We start from the raw sequence: 14932 nt of genomic DNA, 5'->3' as shown, positions 1-14932 counted from the left end.
TAAGAACGTTCAAGGCTCTTTGACCATTTTTATTCATCTCTTGTAACTTTTATCCGAAATAGCGCGCGCAAAGAACGTGTAAAAAGTATTTAAAAGCGGTTTCATAAATTTAGAATGCCCAAAAGATGTCGGTGCGACGTCTGTGACGAAGAGTACCGAAAGATTGATGGAGAATACATGAGTATGACAAGTTATATAAATATATATTTAGTTTCTATACTTAGTTATATAAATATAGAAATAGAGGAATGTTGGAAAGTGTTTCAAGTTTATATAGTCTTTCAAATGTTCTCTGAAATTCCAAAATCGCTCTGTGAACAAATTTACGGATAGGATCGGATATAAATATAATTTGATGTTTAATTTTTATAATACTCGCTACTTTCAAATGTACCAAAATTCTAAGATCGTTAACATCTACACAAACACAATGAAAAATTAAATACATGTTAATACAAAAATATGGGAACGATCGAATATAAATATATGGATTATATTGAAAGCCCACACAGTGGCAACGTTGACGAGGCGCAATCTTTATCGGTGATCTCGACGTAAATCGAACGTAAAAACGGCGGAACATTTAATCTCTATCTTTATGCGCTTTTAAACGTCTCGAGGTCCCAAGATTGCCGACGAACGTCCGTTATCGGGCGAACGCCGGACGATTAGCGGCCGATCGATACAAAATCGGGGATTTCCCATCACGACAAACCTCTCCCTGCGCTCATTTTTCATCCCCAATCCGCGAAGTCCGGCGACGTCGCGTCCGGAAGCCCTTTCGAACACTACAACGATGTTTTCGCGCTCGCGCGCGACGCTTCCTAATTACCTAATACCGTGACCGGAGTTACGTAACGACGACGATATCGGCGAGGGTTTCAACGAGGCACGATATAATTCCCCCATCCTCTGCCGTCAGTATACAAATATATATCTATCGGCCCAGCGTCGAAGTTTAACCCTCGGGCGAGCAGTTGTGCCCCGAGCCATGACGGGCAATGGTCTCTAAAAGGGGGGGGCTCCCCGGGAATTATGTATATGCGCGCGCGTATATAACGCGATCTTTCAAATTTATTACTTCGGGCAATAACATGTAAATGCAAACCGTTCGTGACACGAAAAGATCACAACGGTTCTTCTCTGAGATGTGAATGTGAGATTTGATATTTTCATGAAAGAGAATTTTTTTTTTTTTTTTTTTTTTTTTTTTCTAGGAAAGCTTTCCAAGCCAGAAAGCCTTTTAAATGTTGAAAAAAATGTATATATTCTGTTATATAACCCTTTAGGCTGTCGAGACTGTCGGTGCACGGTGGCAGAAAATATTTTGCAGTAAAAGCGATGGCTATCTCGGACACCCTGTATACATGACCGAACCGTGTCCCGAAGGGTCGTAATAACTCCGGCGGCAATCGGCCGGTTGGTCGCGTAAAAAAAAATCGTTCTCCGGCTTCCTCAAATATCGGCAATATCGAAAAATAGTGCGGTCGAAACGACCGGTCCCGGAAATTGCATCTATATGGTGAATATTTTCTTGGAAAACGTAGGACTTTTCCGCGTTAGCGAAACGAATCGTCCGCGAAAGGAGATGACTTTGCCGGGAAATGAAGAAACTAAAACTACTTCTTGAAAAGAGAAAGATAGAATCGAAATGCAATAGTAGCGATCAAGATCAAGCGAAAATGCCTCTTCTATTATCTCTCCGATCTCTTATTTTTAATAATAGATTCTCTTCGTCTAATGAGAAAATGTTGTTTTGAAATATCGAAATGCATCGATATCAAGATCAAGATCACAATATTTAAACGGTTAAAAAATTTCTATTTGATATTATACATATGTCGACTTCCTTAAGATACTGTATTCCAAAAGTACTAATGACGATGATATAAATGTCGTACTTTGTTAGTTTTAAGCATTACATTTCTCGACTGCGTATAATTACGGAGTAATTTCTGCCGTCATCTGCGTGCGTTCGCACGGCTCCGGTTTCCGGACACCCTGTATATATCCCGTCGGCCTGCTTCCCTCACATCCCGTCAATAATTCGAGCGATAGATAAAACCGAGCTCGTTCCCCCGGAAATTCCGCGCCGCCGCCGAGGCAAATTTTTTCCTTTTTTTTTTTTTCGTGCACGTAAAAATAAAGGCGCCGATCTGGACGATCGGCAAAAATTGACCAGCATCAGCGGAATGCAATGTCGCCTATACTTAAAGACAGAAAATCATGACAGAACGGAAAAACGTCGTTCACAGCAGTAACGATGGAAATTACATGTGACACCGGCTGTAATTCGGCTTTCTTTCTTGAAATTCTTTTCCGAAGAAAGAACACAAATTTTTCTTAACAATCGAAAAAAATAAGACAAATACAAAGAAAATATTACTTTCGAGTACGTCTTTGAAATAGTACTAAAAGTTCTAACAATTTCGAAAAATTGAAACAAAGGGAAATATCTTTTAAAATTTAATATATATCATCATTATTGTGTGTGTACGGTATATATAAGATATCTATCGAAATATTTTTTTTTTAACTCTCTATTTTACACTTTTCAGAGAGTTTTATTTTTGGTGGTATTATTTTTTTCGCTTCTTCAAACTTTTTCCGGTCTGTTTTTAGGACTTTCAGAGCGTTTTTTCTGTGGGGATGGCATCTGAAATAACAATCGGGAATCAATGCTGTATTTTCGATCGATAGGATCGCACGAGGGTGTATGCGTAAAGGGGAGTATAGATTTTCCTAGACTTTCCTAGGCAGTTCTCCCGTACCTTTCCTTTCACAATGGCGCTACCGATTCGCGAATCATTCTCGGCTCCGCGCCATTGTGCCCGTCGATCCTCTTTCAAGATTCCGCACATTTTTCACGAGGCAAAAGCCGGCCCGGCACAAGGGAAATTACGGACGCGGTTAAATCCTACGGCTCTTTCTGCGAAACGCGCGAGTGTGCTAATGACTTTTTGAGATATACGCCCGGGACGATTAAATAAACGCCCTTTTCGGCCGAGCTATATGTGTTTTTTTCCCAAAAACTATTATATAGCAAAGGCTAATATTGCCTGAAAAATGAATGCTTTGTTCCTTAACGATCTTAATCTTGCGAAAAATCAAGAGCGCGTTTATTTTTATAAATCTTCGATATATCTTATAGTTTACAGCTTATAAAACAGAGCAAAATATATTTTTTCTAGCTTCGAAATGCTGTTTCACGTATTGTCTCGAAAAATTCTGTTGCTTTCAATATCGCGAATCGCGAGCGAAAAAATACACGAACCTCAAATTAAACATTTCATTATGTCACTGCGATATAATCGAAAGGTTATATCACGCTATCTTTCATTTGCTAAGCACAAAAAAGAACCGAGATTTCATACACAAATCTCGCATTCATACGCAACGATATCTTATCAAAGTCTCGCGTTCACAAGATCGACAATCAGGACGAGGGTAACGAGAGATACTTTTTGTCTAACAATTGGAATTTGGAAAATTCGTGCCATGTCACGGGAGGGAAGGGCTTCCTCGGCTACCGATCCCCATCTCGATCGCGCCCCCTTTACCCCTCAATGAGCCCCGGTCGGTCCCGGTACTCTCTCTATCTCTCTCGTCGCGGTTTGCTCGATGCGGTCGTGCGGTCACGTTGATCGATCGTTACCGTGTAACGAACGAAACACGGTCTTCCCTTCCCGCTACCCCTCCCCTCCCTCCTTCCTCTTCGTCCCTACGTCCGTTTCTCCTTGAGCGCGCGCTTTGAAAAGGGCGGGCGCGGGACAAAAAAGACGAAACCCGAGCCGGCTCGGACGTCGCTCGGGTTTCTAGAGATGCGCCACACCGAGAACGCGGGACGGAAAAGAGCGACAGAGAAAGGGAGGAAGAAAGAGAGAAGGCAAGCTGCGATGCGAGGGACAGTGAGGGGAAAAAAAGGGGGACGGACAGTGAAAGAAAGAATGAGAGAGAAAGAGAGAGCGACAGATATGTAGAATAACCACGATGACTATGACGCGACGCAGCCGCCGTTTCCATTTCCTGTACCGCGACCGCGACGTGAGAGAGCCGCAAAAAAAGGATTTAGCGGAAAGAGACGAAAGTGTGGTGGGAAAAGGGGGGGGGGGAGGAAGCAGATGGGACGCTCTGCGGCTCGAGTGCCAGAATTTAGCAAGTTCATCAACGTCGGTCTGCGTAGAAATGTTCGTTAATATTCCAGAATTGTAGGTTTTTACTCATAACGAACTTGTACTGCTTCTCGAAAGGAGTATACGTGTATTGTACGTGTGCATGCGAGGATGTACGGTCAGTAGTTACGTCACTGTGAGTGAGGGCGGATGGGCTTGCAGGAAACAGAAGTCCGAGATCCTGATCTCCGCAGATTCAAAGGCCCACATTCATATCATACATTTAGCGACAGATGAGAGAGAGAGAGAGAGAGAGAGAGAGAAAAGAGAGAGATGCGAACATTATTTTCTAAGCATGTAGCTAACGTATTCATGTCGAAAAAACTTTTTTTCAAGCTTGACGTTATCAATCATCATATTCTTGTCTCATGAAAGCGTTAAAAAGATAAAAAGTTGCCTCTATAAATAAACAACAGTAGAGAATGCCGTGAAATGATATAAACGGCAAACACAATTTCAATTTTCATTTCAACATATCGGTATCAATTTCGTTAGTCATCTTGTTATAAATACACGATAACCGACAATAGTCAGAATCGTCCATTAAAAGTTTGCTATTGTGCGATATAGATCTCTGTATGAATAAAGCGGAGCTGGTTTTGTTTTTATTTATCGAAGCATACTACGAAGAATATGAATAAAATTATTCGCTTACGGAAGCTCACACAGGAAAAAATTGCTTATATAAATAAAAAGATTTTAAATAGTGAAAAATCATGAAACAAGATTTGAATCAATCGGAAAAAAAAAATGCGTATTGATGAAACAGAATAAATTAGTTTTGTTCTTATTTATCGAAGCGAAAAATTTGGGAAAAATTACTCGTGTTTGTGCCTAAAATGAAAGCGCGTTTGCTTTCATAAATAACTTCGATTCTGTAGAAAGTGCCGTAAAAAAAATTTGAATCGTAAAAGAGAGATACGAATTGTGTATTATAATTTTATGCACGCTTTCGTGGCTGGGTGATTGATGCTTATCTTGATAGCGATAACGTTCACAGACGAATGCTTCAAAATACAAAAGTCTCATAGCATGAGCGACAAAAATGCAATGTACGAAAGATACAATTCACGAAATGTAAGATGTGTCTTTGCTTCTTGTTGTTACTTTAAGATTGCATAAAGATATTTTCCTTTCACCTTTCTTCCAAAAATAAACTTCAATTTGATCAACAAAAATCTTTCTCCGGAATTAAATAAAGTAATTATCGAGATTCACATCTTAATGTAACTAAAACTAGATTTTTAATCGTCACGAAGTCTTTATCAGTGAAAATAAAATAATTTTGCTACTGTAAACTTTACAATTATAAAGATAAAATTAAACTAGCATAACTATTGTTGCACTTAAACGTTTAGACAGTATCAGCTGTACCGTAGTGACATTTCAGTGTTCGCTTATCAGTGAATTTCTTTGTCCGACGAACGCGACGGAAAAAAAAACGCGGTGCGTCGGAGAGCTCGATGTTAAGATGATTGTCGGTCACGTGTTAAGTCGTTTAGCGAGCAGCCGCGCTTTAAGAATACGGATAGATTTTAGAACACTGGAGAGTCTTCACGTTGGAAACCTGTACGGCGTTAAGCGCGAGACAAACAACGATAGCGCGCGTCTAATCCGTTGAGAATACCTAACTGAAGAACACCTAACCCATCGTTCTACGATTATTCGAGATAAAAAAAAAGATGGATAAGTAGAAAAATGTGCCGATTTTAATGTTTTGTTCCCTTCACGAAGTAAAAGACGAATCGCTAGGTCATAATGAGGAGACGACCGCCCGCTGTCGATCCCTTGCGTCAGTCATGGATCTCTTCGAAGATAAAGTACTCGTAGTCCTTCCCCTAGGAACCCATTTTTTCCAAAAATTCTCTATATCCCAGGTTTATATATCCCAAAAGAAAATGTTTTTTTTTCTCGAAAATTATTTATACATAATTCTAATACAATTCGCTTTAGATCTCTTTAAAAAATTGCATTTTAATCGTTCTCTCTTGACGAGCTCATCGTTAGCAAAATTCCGGAGATATTAATCGTATTACAAATTATTGAATTCTTTTCAAACTATCATTTTCGCCAAACCAGATTATTTATTGCGCGCAAATACTTATTTCAAATGCGCAAAGAATGAGACATAGTGCAACTAAGGATAGCAAGCTTATCCTCATCGTGATGTTCGATCGTCCTCGACGTTCGGGACGAATCATCAATTGTAGTTTCCGCTTTCGCGCGACACGCCCGGTCAGTGGCTCGAATAATTAATAGAAGGACGGGTGAGTAACGAGCTTTTAATTGCTGCTTTAAGCGTCGCGGGACGGATATCTCGATCTCGGGCAAACGTCGTTTTTCCATCGCGTCCGCCTCTCGTCGTCGTTAATTGCGTCGCGACAATTTTGTCCTTCCTCGTAAAGGCGCTCGTTCCTCTCCGAAAAAGGGATTGTAAATCTTACATCTTCCTTTGCTTCTTTCAACTTGACCCCAAACCGAGCGACGCTAATTATATCGGCTTTACACGTGACGATCGACGTGAATTTTCAATTTTTCTGCCAGGTATTCCCGAAACGTATCGTCAGTTTCAAGTTTCGGGACACCGGATCGTTTTTCGCAACTAATTCTCGAATTTCGGACGATAAATGAGCCGCACCATCAGTTCGCCGTGTTATACGTCAGGACTCGGTTCTGTCGAGGATTAAACCTCGGATTATATCTTTCCCGCGGGAAAGAGAAGAGGGATAATTCCAGAACTCGAATAATTAACCCTGGCGCGCGACCAAGGAGGGGTTGATAAATGTTTCCCTATTTGTTTCCCCCAAATGAACACACACTACGCAATGAACTATAACTTTATAACTTATTGTTAGATATAAATTTATACTCGATAAATTTACGCGTTTTCTCTTTAGTATATCAAAATAGAGATATATTCTTATATGGCATAGTCGAATAATGATTTGCATTGGAATCAAAATTAAAATTTTATTGCAAAAGAATCGTGAAACGGGAAAGGAAAAATCGGGAAAAGAACGCTTTCTACGGCGAGGTGAAACCGCATCAGTCGATTGGAAACGATCGGTCGCGTTATCATACGGCAACGTCGCTGGCAAAACGTACAATGATGCTTATCATTCGGCGTCGATCGCGTCATCGCGGCATCGATTTTCGCTCTCGAAACGGCGACGTCGCTCGGCTGGAAACGCTGAATAATGGAGGCGAGGAATTCGAAAGAGATCGAGAAAGAGATCCCCCAGGAGAACAGAGGGAGAGAGACAGAGAGAGAGAGAGAGAGGATTCTGACAAGAAAAGCGCCGCGAGGCCTAAATAAACGACCTGAATTTATACCTGGGCCTCAAGTCCGTCGCAGATGAACCGAACTGCGAAAAGCCATCATCCCGACGAATGAATCACGCCACTAATAAATCTACCGGTGAAGGTAAACGATCGCGAGGCGGGTCTCGACGTCGAACACCACGAAGTCAGATTTATTCCATTATATTCACGATGGCTTTTACATCATATGTCTTTATCATCCTCCTCCGAATTTCGGATTTATATGAACGTTCGAAAAGATATCTGAATTTCAAATCGCGTAAAAAATGTGTTTTTTTTCCTAGTAGAGTGTAATAAAGCGCGACATACTTTTACAAATCTTTGCTCATTAAAATAGATACCGTTGCACAAGCTCGATGCTTATTCGCATCCGTAAAACTCAGATATCTAAATAAATCTGCATATTTCACAAATTGATACAAAAATTAGAGGTGTTATTTATACGAGAAGATTTTGATGAAACATGAGAAAAGAGTTTATTTCTTTATTTTTCGTGCTATCTCATTGTTAGTTGATCTTCTAGTATCTGCGGTCAAACGTCGACATCCGAGACGTCCTTTTTAGATGTAATCGAATCTAAAAATTTGTGGTTTATTGCAAATATAGAGATCTGCGGCTTTGAGGATATGCGTAACCGAGGATCCATGGGATCAAAAATCAATATAGATCTCTTTAAAGATATACGAGAGGTTTTATAATCATTCTTCCCGCGTGTCTCAAGAACAGGATAAATTTATCTATGTACGAAAGGACTCTCCATCTTGAAAACCAACGAGGATTCCGTGAAGTCTCGTTGGACCCGCGACGGAACCGCGAATACCATAACAGTTCCACATGGAGTACCGTGAAACCGGAGAGAACCTCGAAAACCGAACGTGCTGTCCATCCTTCAAGAATACGGACGACGTCCTCTATTCTTCTGGAAGATACTGAATAATGGAGGAGCGAATGCGAGGAGAGAGAAAACGCGGGGAATGGGGAAACGAAGGGGGAACGACATCTCACGAGTTCTCGAGGGTCCGACTGCGGGGCCCGAAAACGCCGACCCGGAGAACGTTAGTAGATGCTAATGCGGCCCTAAGCAAACGGGGATTTTTCTTTTCTCTACCTGAAGTCGCGCGCTCATTGCAGGTGGATGGAACCTCACGGTGTGTGTATGTACGAGCGACGATCATTTCAACTGTCCTCCCCTTCCTCCCGTTCGTGAAGTCCACCGCATGTGTATGTAATATGTACGCTGTGCTTACGTATGCGTGTATATGTGTGCGTGCGTGTGCGTGCGTATACACACGACGTGTGTTTATTCGGTGCCCGTCCGGCCACCCGCTTCACCGTCAACAACGAACGCGGCACGTACGGTCGTTGTGTCGGCGCGACGGCGATTATACAGGGTGTCTCGAACGCGAACTCGAGACTTCCCCGAATCGAAGCGCGGCTAACGTTCGCTCTGAAAGAGCGAAGTAAAAGAGCGAACTGGACGAGAGAGGAACGACGGCGCGCGGATGAAGAAGGACGGTTGGTTACCCTCGTCTTGGAACGGTTGAAGGATGACTACGGTGAAGTCGGACTTTGGCAAACATGCGTCGCCCGAGGCGCGTTTAATTCGATTTCAAGTGGACATTCGGAAATTCGGAAGACTCCGATTTAATGGAATGTTAACTCGAGATGTCGTCCCGACTTGTAGTTAAAGTTAAATATTAGCGAGAGAAAAATATAACGTTCGAGGATAATCTTTTTTAAGAAGAGATCTAATCGTAATAGATGGATAGAGAACAAAAGGATCGCTGACGATCGCTTTTGATTCCTCTAATTAACAATTCCTTTAATATCACTTAATGCCAATTGCAATTAAATGTTTCTTCTTTTTGAAAACACCGTTAACCAACATCGTGCAAATAAGAGTCTTACAAAGGCCGATACAAGGCCTTTCGCCGTACTTTTAAAACACCTGCTACACTGCAAAAAAACATTACAGAATTACATTGGACAATAAGTCTAATAATAGAAATGTATAACATTTCCATTATTTATCGTGTAATTTTACACTTATTGTTTTCGTGCAATTCTACATACTTTTTTTTTTGCAGTGTACATTAAAGTTAATTCTTTTCATAAATACGAATGGTAATATATCAAAGGAGGAAACATCGATTTATTACGGCTGTCTCTCGATGTGCTTTTGGGACACCCCATACATGCGCACGGGGAGACAGATGTACCCTATGCCGACTATGCGCGCTATAGACCCACCCGCATGCACTTTTAACGATCGAGATGATAAGTCGCATGGAACAGAGCGAGAGAGAGAGAGAGAGAGAGAGAGGAGAGAGAGGACGCGGGTTTTCTCTGCGGATTAAAGTGGCTCCACACCGAGAAGGCGAAGAACCTGGATACCCCCCGGATCATAATCCGATATAACCCCTCGTCACGAAGAAGCCCAAGTCCACCATTTAGATCGTCGTCGTCGGCATATTCGTCTGCAAATTGTCGTGAGGAAGAGATCGAGCGGTTGGGAACCATAGTATTGGATGTCTACGCATCTGTCCATGTGTTATAAAACTGTCCGAACTGTGTCGTTTGACGCGTAGCATCTTCAGCAGGCGGATGTGTTAAAAAAACGGACTGCTTGTAAAAACGACTCTGCTAAATGACGTATATCGCGGTCGACGGCGTTTGTCTACAAGTCATAGCCCGCGTTAGGTTCAAGAAAGAAAGAGGGGAGGGGCGGAAATTACTCGAGATTATCGACTATGCGCGAAAGGACTCTTTATATCCCTAGGTCTTTAACCGAAATTCCTCCGAAAATTTAACGCTCGAGAGGGCTATTTCTTTTTTTTTTTTTTTTCGCAGCATATTTTTCATCAAGAAGATCTATTCTTCGTTTCGCCATTCTGTTATTTAGATTATTCGCATGAAGTTTCGCGTATTTTAATTGCGCGTATAAAAACGTCGACAAGAACGACACGAAACTGCAACAGCAACGATAATCGCTTTGTTTCCGATATTGATCGTGCTTCCTTCGGTAAGCACGATCCCATCCGGGAAAGTAATATCGTATAGAGAACGACAACTATAAATTATCGGTCAATAAATTAAACGATCGGTTTTCTTAAACACAGTTTGAGAGAGAAGAAGAGCAGAGGACAACGCAGTATAGGCGTCATTATGAACGTCGTCTACATCGATTATCTGTCGTCTACGTGAATTATGCGTAAAGTGGTAGTTCATGCACAATCTACACATGAAAAATATAAATATCGGCCATATACTCGGTATAGACGACCCGCGTAACTTGGCATTTAATGTCAAACTATCGCTCGACAACACACTGTCGTCTTCTCCGCGGTACTATAATGAGCCGCGAACGAGCGCTTATATGATGATGTAGATATCGTATAAAGTCATCTAAAGAAAAAGAAAAAAGTTTCCACCTCATTGACTTTCGGTGTAGAGTCTCGGAGACTGCGTTCCGATTTTGCCCTCGCCCTTATCATCGAATTTTATCAATTTTAAGAATTTTCATGGAGCACCTGATAAGGGATAACAGAGAAAGGGGAGAATCGGAGAGCAGTTTTGAGACCGTTTGCGAGAATCTATCGCGCGCTCGCTACGACTCATAATAGCACAACCATGATTACTATTGATATTGTTGCAGGTTGTTTACGCGTAGAGACCCAACATACCGCGTAACCGCACTTGACCATCGTCTAACTTTGGGGCAGGAGAGCGTGATAGCTCGGCGTCTCGTAGAAGCCGGAGGCGGTTTGAAGAGCGTGCAGGGAGCTCGCGTGATGCCTGTGTATCGTGCTGGCGTAAACGCTAGAGACGCCGGCGGCAGCGGCGGCGACGCCGTTGGAAGCACCGAATATGGACGATGAGGAGGAGATAGAGGAGGACGACGATGAAGAGGAGGCCTGCTGACCGATATGCGAGGCCGCCCGCGACAGCAACGTCGCCGACGGCCGCCTATAAGGATGATGGACAACCGCCGATGTACCGACGCGATGATGGCTCGAGCTCGAGCTCGCAGCCGCGATATTGCTGTACGCTTGCTGATAAGACTGTCGTAGGATACCCGAGATCGACGCGGACGTCGGGGAGGTGACCGACGATGAAGAAGAGGAACTTCGGTCGCTTTGGTGAGGTTGATGATGGAGCTGATGAGCCGCGGTGGTGCAATGTTGCTGCTGCTGTTGCTGCTGCTGGCGGTGTTGATGATTGTGGGCGCGCATGGCGCGGAAGTAATGTTGATAAATACCTGATATGACTGCCTTCTCATCGGCGGAGATGAGGTCGGCTGTACCGGAAGCCGTTGGTGTCACGGGCCGTTGTTGCGGTTGCTGCTGGCTATGATGCTGCTGCTGCTGCTGATGATGATGAGCGTGCGTGTGATTCCGGTGATGATGATGATGAAGATGACTCGGCTGTTGCTGCTGCGGATGATGCCGCCGCTGAGATTGCTGCGGCTGCTGTTGAGATAACGTAGCCGCGACGTTGAGCGCCGCGCGATACGAAGCCGCCATGGTGACGGCGGACATCTGGCCGTGACTCGTAGATATTAGACCGTTGCCAGAGTCCGCGGCGGCTACCACTGCCGCGGCAACCGAGGACGACGTGATGGACGTCGCCGGCGACACGACCGAGGTAGGCACGACGTTGGTGGATACGACGTTATTATTGGACGGTGGTATGACCGTCGTCGTCGTCGAGGAAGAGGCAGCGGCGATCGCGATCGCCGCGGTAGCGACTGTAACGGCGGTGACGCCGCCGGAAGCAGCGGTCGCGGATGCCGTCGCGGCTCCGCTTCTACGACCGCTTCTGCGGGAGGCAGATATGGGCGCCGTCGTCGGTGCCGCCGGCGGCGGCAGATTATTGACGAAGGGGCTCCTCCTCTCGCGCTCGGCGCGTCGATAGTAGCACGGATGGATCATTAGGAGGGGTTCGCCGCCGCCGGGCGGCGGTTTCGCCTGACTCGGCAGCTCGTATTCGACGCTACAATCCACGTGGAGCGGTTGCGAGTAGTCCTTGTACTCCTGCACCTTGTAGTTGTTGATCGCCACGGCGGCAGCCGCGGCGGTCGCGGTGGCAGCGGCGGCAGCGGCCGCGGCCGCAGCTGCCGTAGCTGCAGCGCTCGTCGTCACCGGATTGACAACGTTTACCGTAGTTGACGACGAGTTGCCGGAGGAGGCAGCGGCAGCGGCAGCGACCACGGTGACATCGTCGAGACCGGTAGACGTCGCCGGCAGCACTGTCTGGCCGGTCACCCCGCCGATGGACGATGCGACGGCATTGCCGCCGTGATGATGGTGATGATGATGATGATGGTGATGATGATGATGGTGGTGCCCATGTCCATGGTGCACGGCGGCACCTACCACCACTTCCTTCTCGTAGCAGGCGGCGGCCATGTTGTCGGGTGCCTCCTCCTCCTCCTCCTACTATCCGGGCTTCTGCCGGTGCGCCGCCGTCCCTTCTTGCACGCCCGACGCTGACGACCCACGATGACCCACGGTGTCGAACGCTAGGCCTTCATCACGCCGAACTTTCCCGATGATTTTCGTCAGCGACGGCGAGGTTCGCTGTTGCCCGTCGTCTCGGCCAACGTTTCGACGTCGCTCCGTCGTCGAAGCGCGTCACGAGGAGGAAGCTCGATTCAAGTTGGCGCACGCGACTATCTCGTCGTGCTCGAGAAATTTCTCCTTACCGATGAGAGCGTAACGCTTGCTGTCAATGACGATGACGGGGATATAAACTTGTGAGTGTGGTCAGTGACGACCACGACGGTACTCCCCGACTAAATTCATGCACTCACGAGCGAGCCGGAGAATAAGATTATAGCTCATCGCCGCGGTAGCCTTAGCCAAGGGTTGGACCAAGAGGATATATCCAACACCAAGGAAAAGCTTCCAAGAGAAGTCCAGCGCGTAAGCAAAGAGATTTTATCGCATGTTTCTCTTTCTTATTTCGAACAAAAAGCACTTTTTAGCGTGCCAATTACATACGAGGCCCCGATCACTCCCTGGCGTTTAATGCTCGCTTTATCCAGGACGGTCGGTCCTCTTTCTTGTCACCGCTCGCTGTCAGGACCACCCATCGTCCTGCAGCCCTCTTCCTCGCTCCCCTACCTTTCTCCTTTCTCACTCTTTCTCCCTTTCCTTCCGTCTTCCTCTTTCTTTCCTCGTTCCTCCTCCAACCGCGAATGCCTTTCACGCGTGCTTCACTTCACTGTCACGAGCTGCTCGAGGGCTCGGATCGCGCAACCCGGTCGCCGTCGACGCCCGCCGCCGCCCCGCTCGCGAAATCAGTCCCACCGCGTGTCAACTTCTCGCCGGAGACCCCCGTTAAACCGCGTGGCGTAACCGTGGGAAACGTCAGTGTGTAATAGCAATAGCAATAGCGTATTGTCGGGGTGTATCGTCGGGCCCGAGCCGACGTCCGACTGACTGGGCGTAGTAGCGTGCGGTTCGCTCGGCCGCGTATGTCCGTGTATGCCTGTAATTCGCGCGTATGTATTTGTATGCGCCGTCGTATAAACGCGACGCGGCGTCTATATCGCTCGACGCATGGGTCCCCGGTCTCGTTCCGGCTTCTCGAGAATCGTCTCTCTCCCTTTTTCCCTTTTCACCCCCTTGTCTCTTTCTTCTTACGAACGTAATACGTTACACCTTACAACGTGCGTACGCGTACACGAAAACTCACCGGTGCCACCCCCGCGCGTGTTCGTACGATTCGTCTAGCTCGTATGGACGTGCGGGCACGTCCCACCGCGACGTATGTGCGTATGTATGTGTACGTGTCTGCCCGCGCGCGCGCGCGCGAGAATGTGACGTTTGCCTGTACTTGTGTGCGGAGAGCAACGCAGGCAGGTGTTCGTCGCGCACAGACAGCCGAGCTGCGACTGAAAGCCGAGCTCCTAGGGAACCCTCGACGGGCTCCCCTCCCGATGGCTGAATTGCATTCGCCGGCAGTTCGCGCGTGGTCGATCGTCGGGCAGACTAATGCCGGGTTTACACGTTCCGGAAATGACGAGTCCAATTTTTTTTACGATTCAAGTGATTCTGTCGGGAAATATATTTATTCATTCGCACAAGTGTGCTTTGAGATTGATCTATTTTTTCTTTTTATTCCAATGTACTTGTACGTGCGTATATATATTTTGACAAAAAAATCCAAATTTGCAAATTTTATTGAGAATAGAAAATATTTAAATTCTTCCCTCGCAATATAATATTTTTTATTCTAGTTTTGTTTATTACTTATTCTTTTTATATTATTATTTACAAAACAGGACGTATCGGAATAATCATGTAATCATCTCCGCAAACATGAGATTTTAAGATCCTTTATCCTTGTTATACATCGAATTTTATGCATCTAAAATGAAATAGGTATATATCGCGAAAAAAAGAAGAGAGAAACTTTGTGAAAATACAGTTGAA

The 14932-nt window shown here is 45.2% G+C and overlaps 1 protein-coding gene across 1 annotated transcript; it reads right to left on the bottom strand.

Moving 5' to 3' along the window:
- Positions 1-1191: 1191 nt before the first annotated feature.
- LOC115234342 (centrosomal and chromosomal factor-like) lies at positions 1192-14387 on the bottom strand. Its single transcript, XM_029805353.1, has one exon. It carries the CDS (start codon positions 12899-12901, stop codon positions 11201-11203), a length of 1701 nt encoding a protein of 566 aa, XP_029661213.1. The 5' UTR covers positions 12902-14387; the 3' UTR covers positions 1192-11200.
- Between the last annotated feature and the right edge of the window lie 545 nt (positions 14388-14932).

Source organism: Formica exsecta, unplaced genomic scaffold (genome assembly GCF_003651465.1).
Source record: "Formica exsecta isolate Colony F162 unplaced genomic scaffold, ASM365146v1 scaffold2, whole genome shotgun sequence".
NCBI classification, from domain to species: Eukaryota; Metazoa; Arthropoda; class Insecta; order Hymenoptera; family Formicidae; genus Formica; species Formica exsecta.
The sequence above is the reverse complement of the archived record's forward strand: the minus strand, read 5'-3'. Positions and strand labels throughout refer to the sequence as shown.

What these genes read in the sequence shown, in the direction of transcription:
- LOC115234342 (XM_029805353.1), bottom strand. Translation starts at nt 12,901, where the DNA reads ATGGCCGCCGCCTGCTACGAGAAGGAAGTGGTGGTAGGTGCCGCCGTG.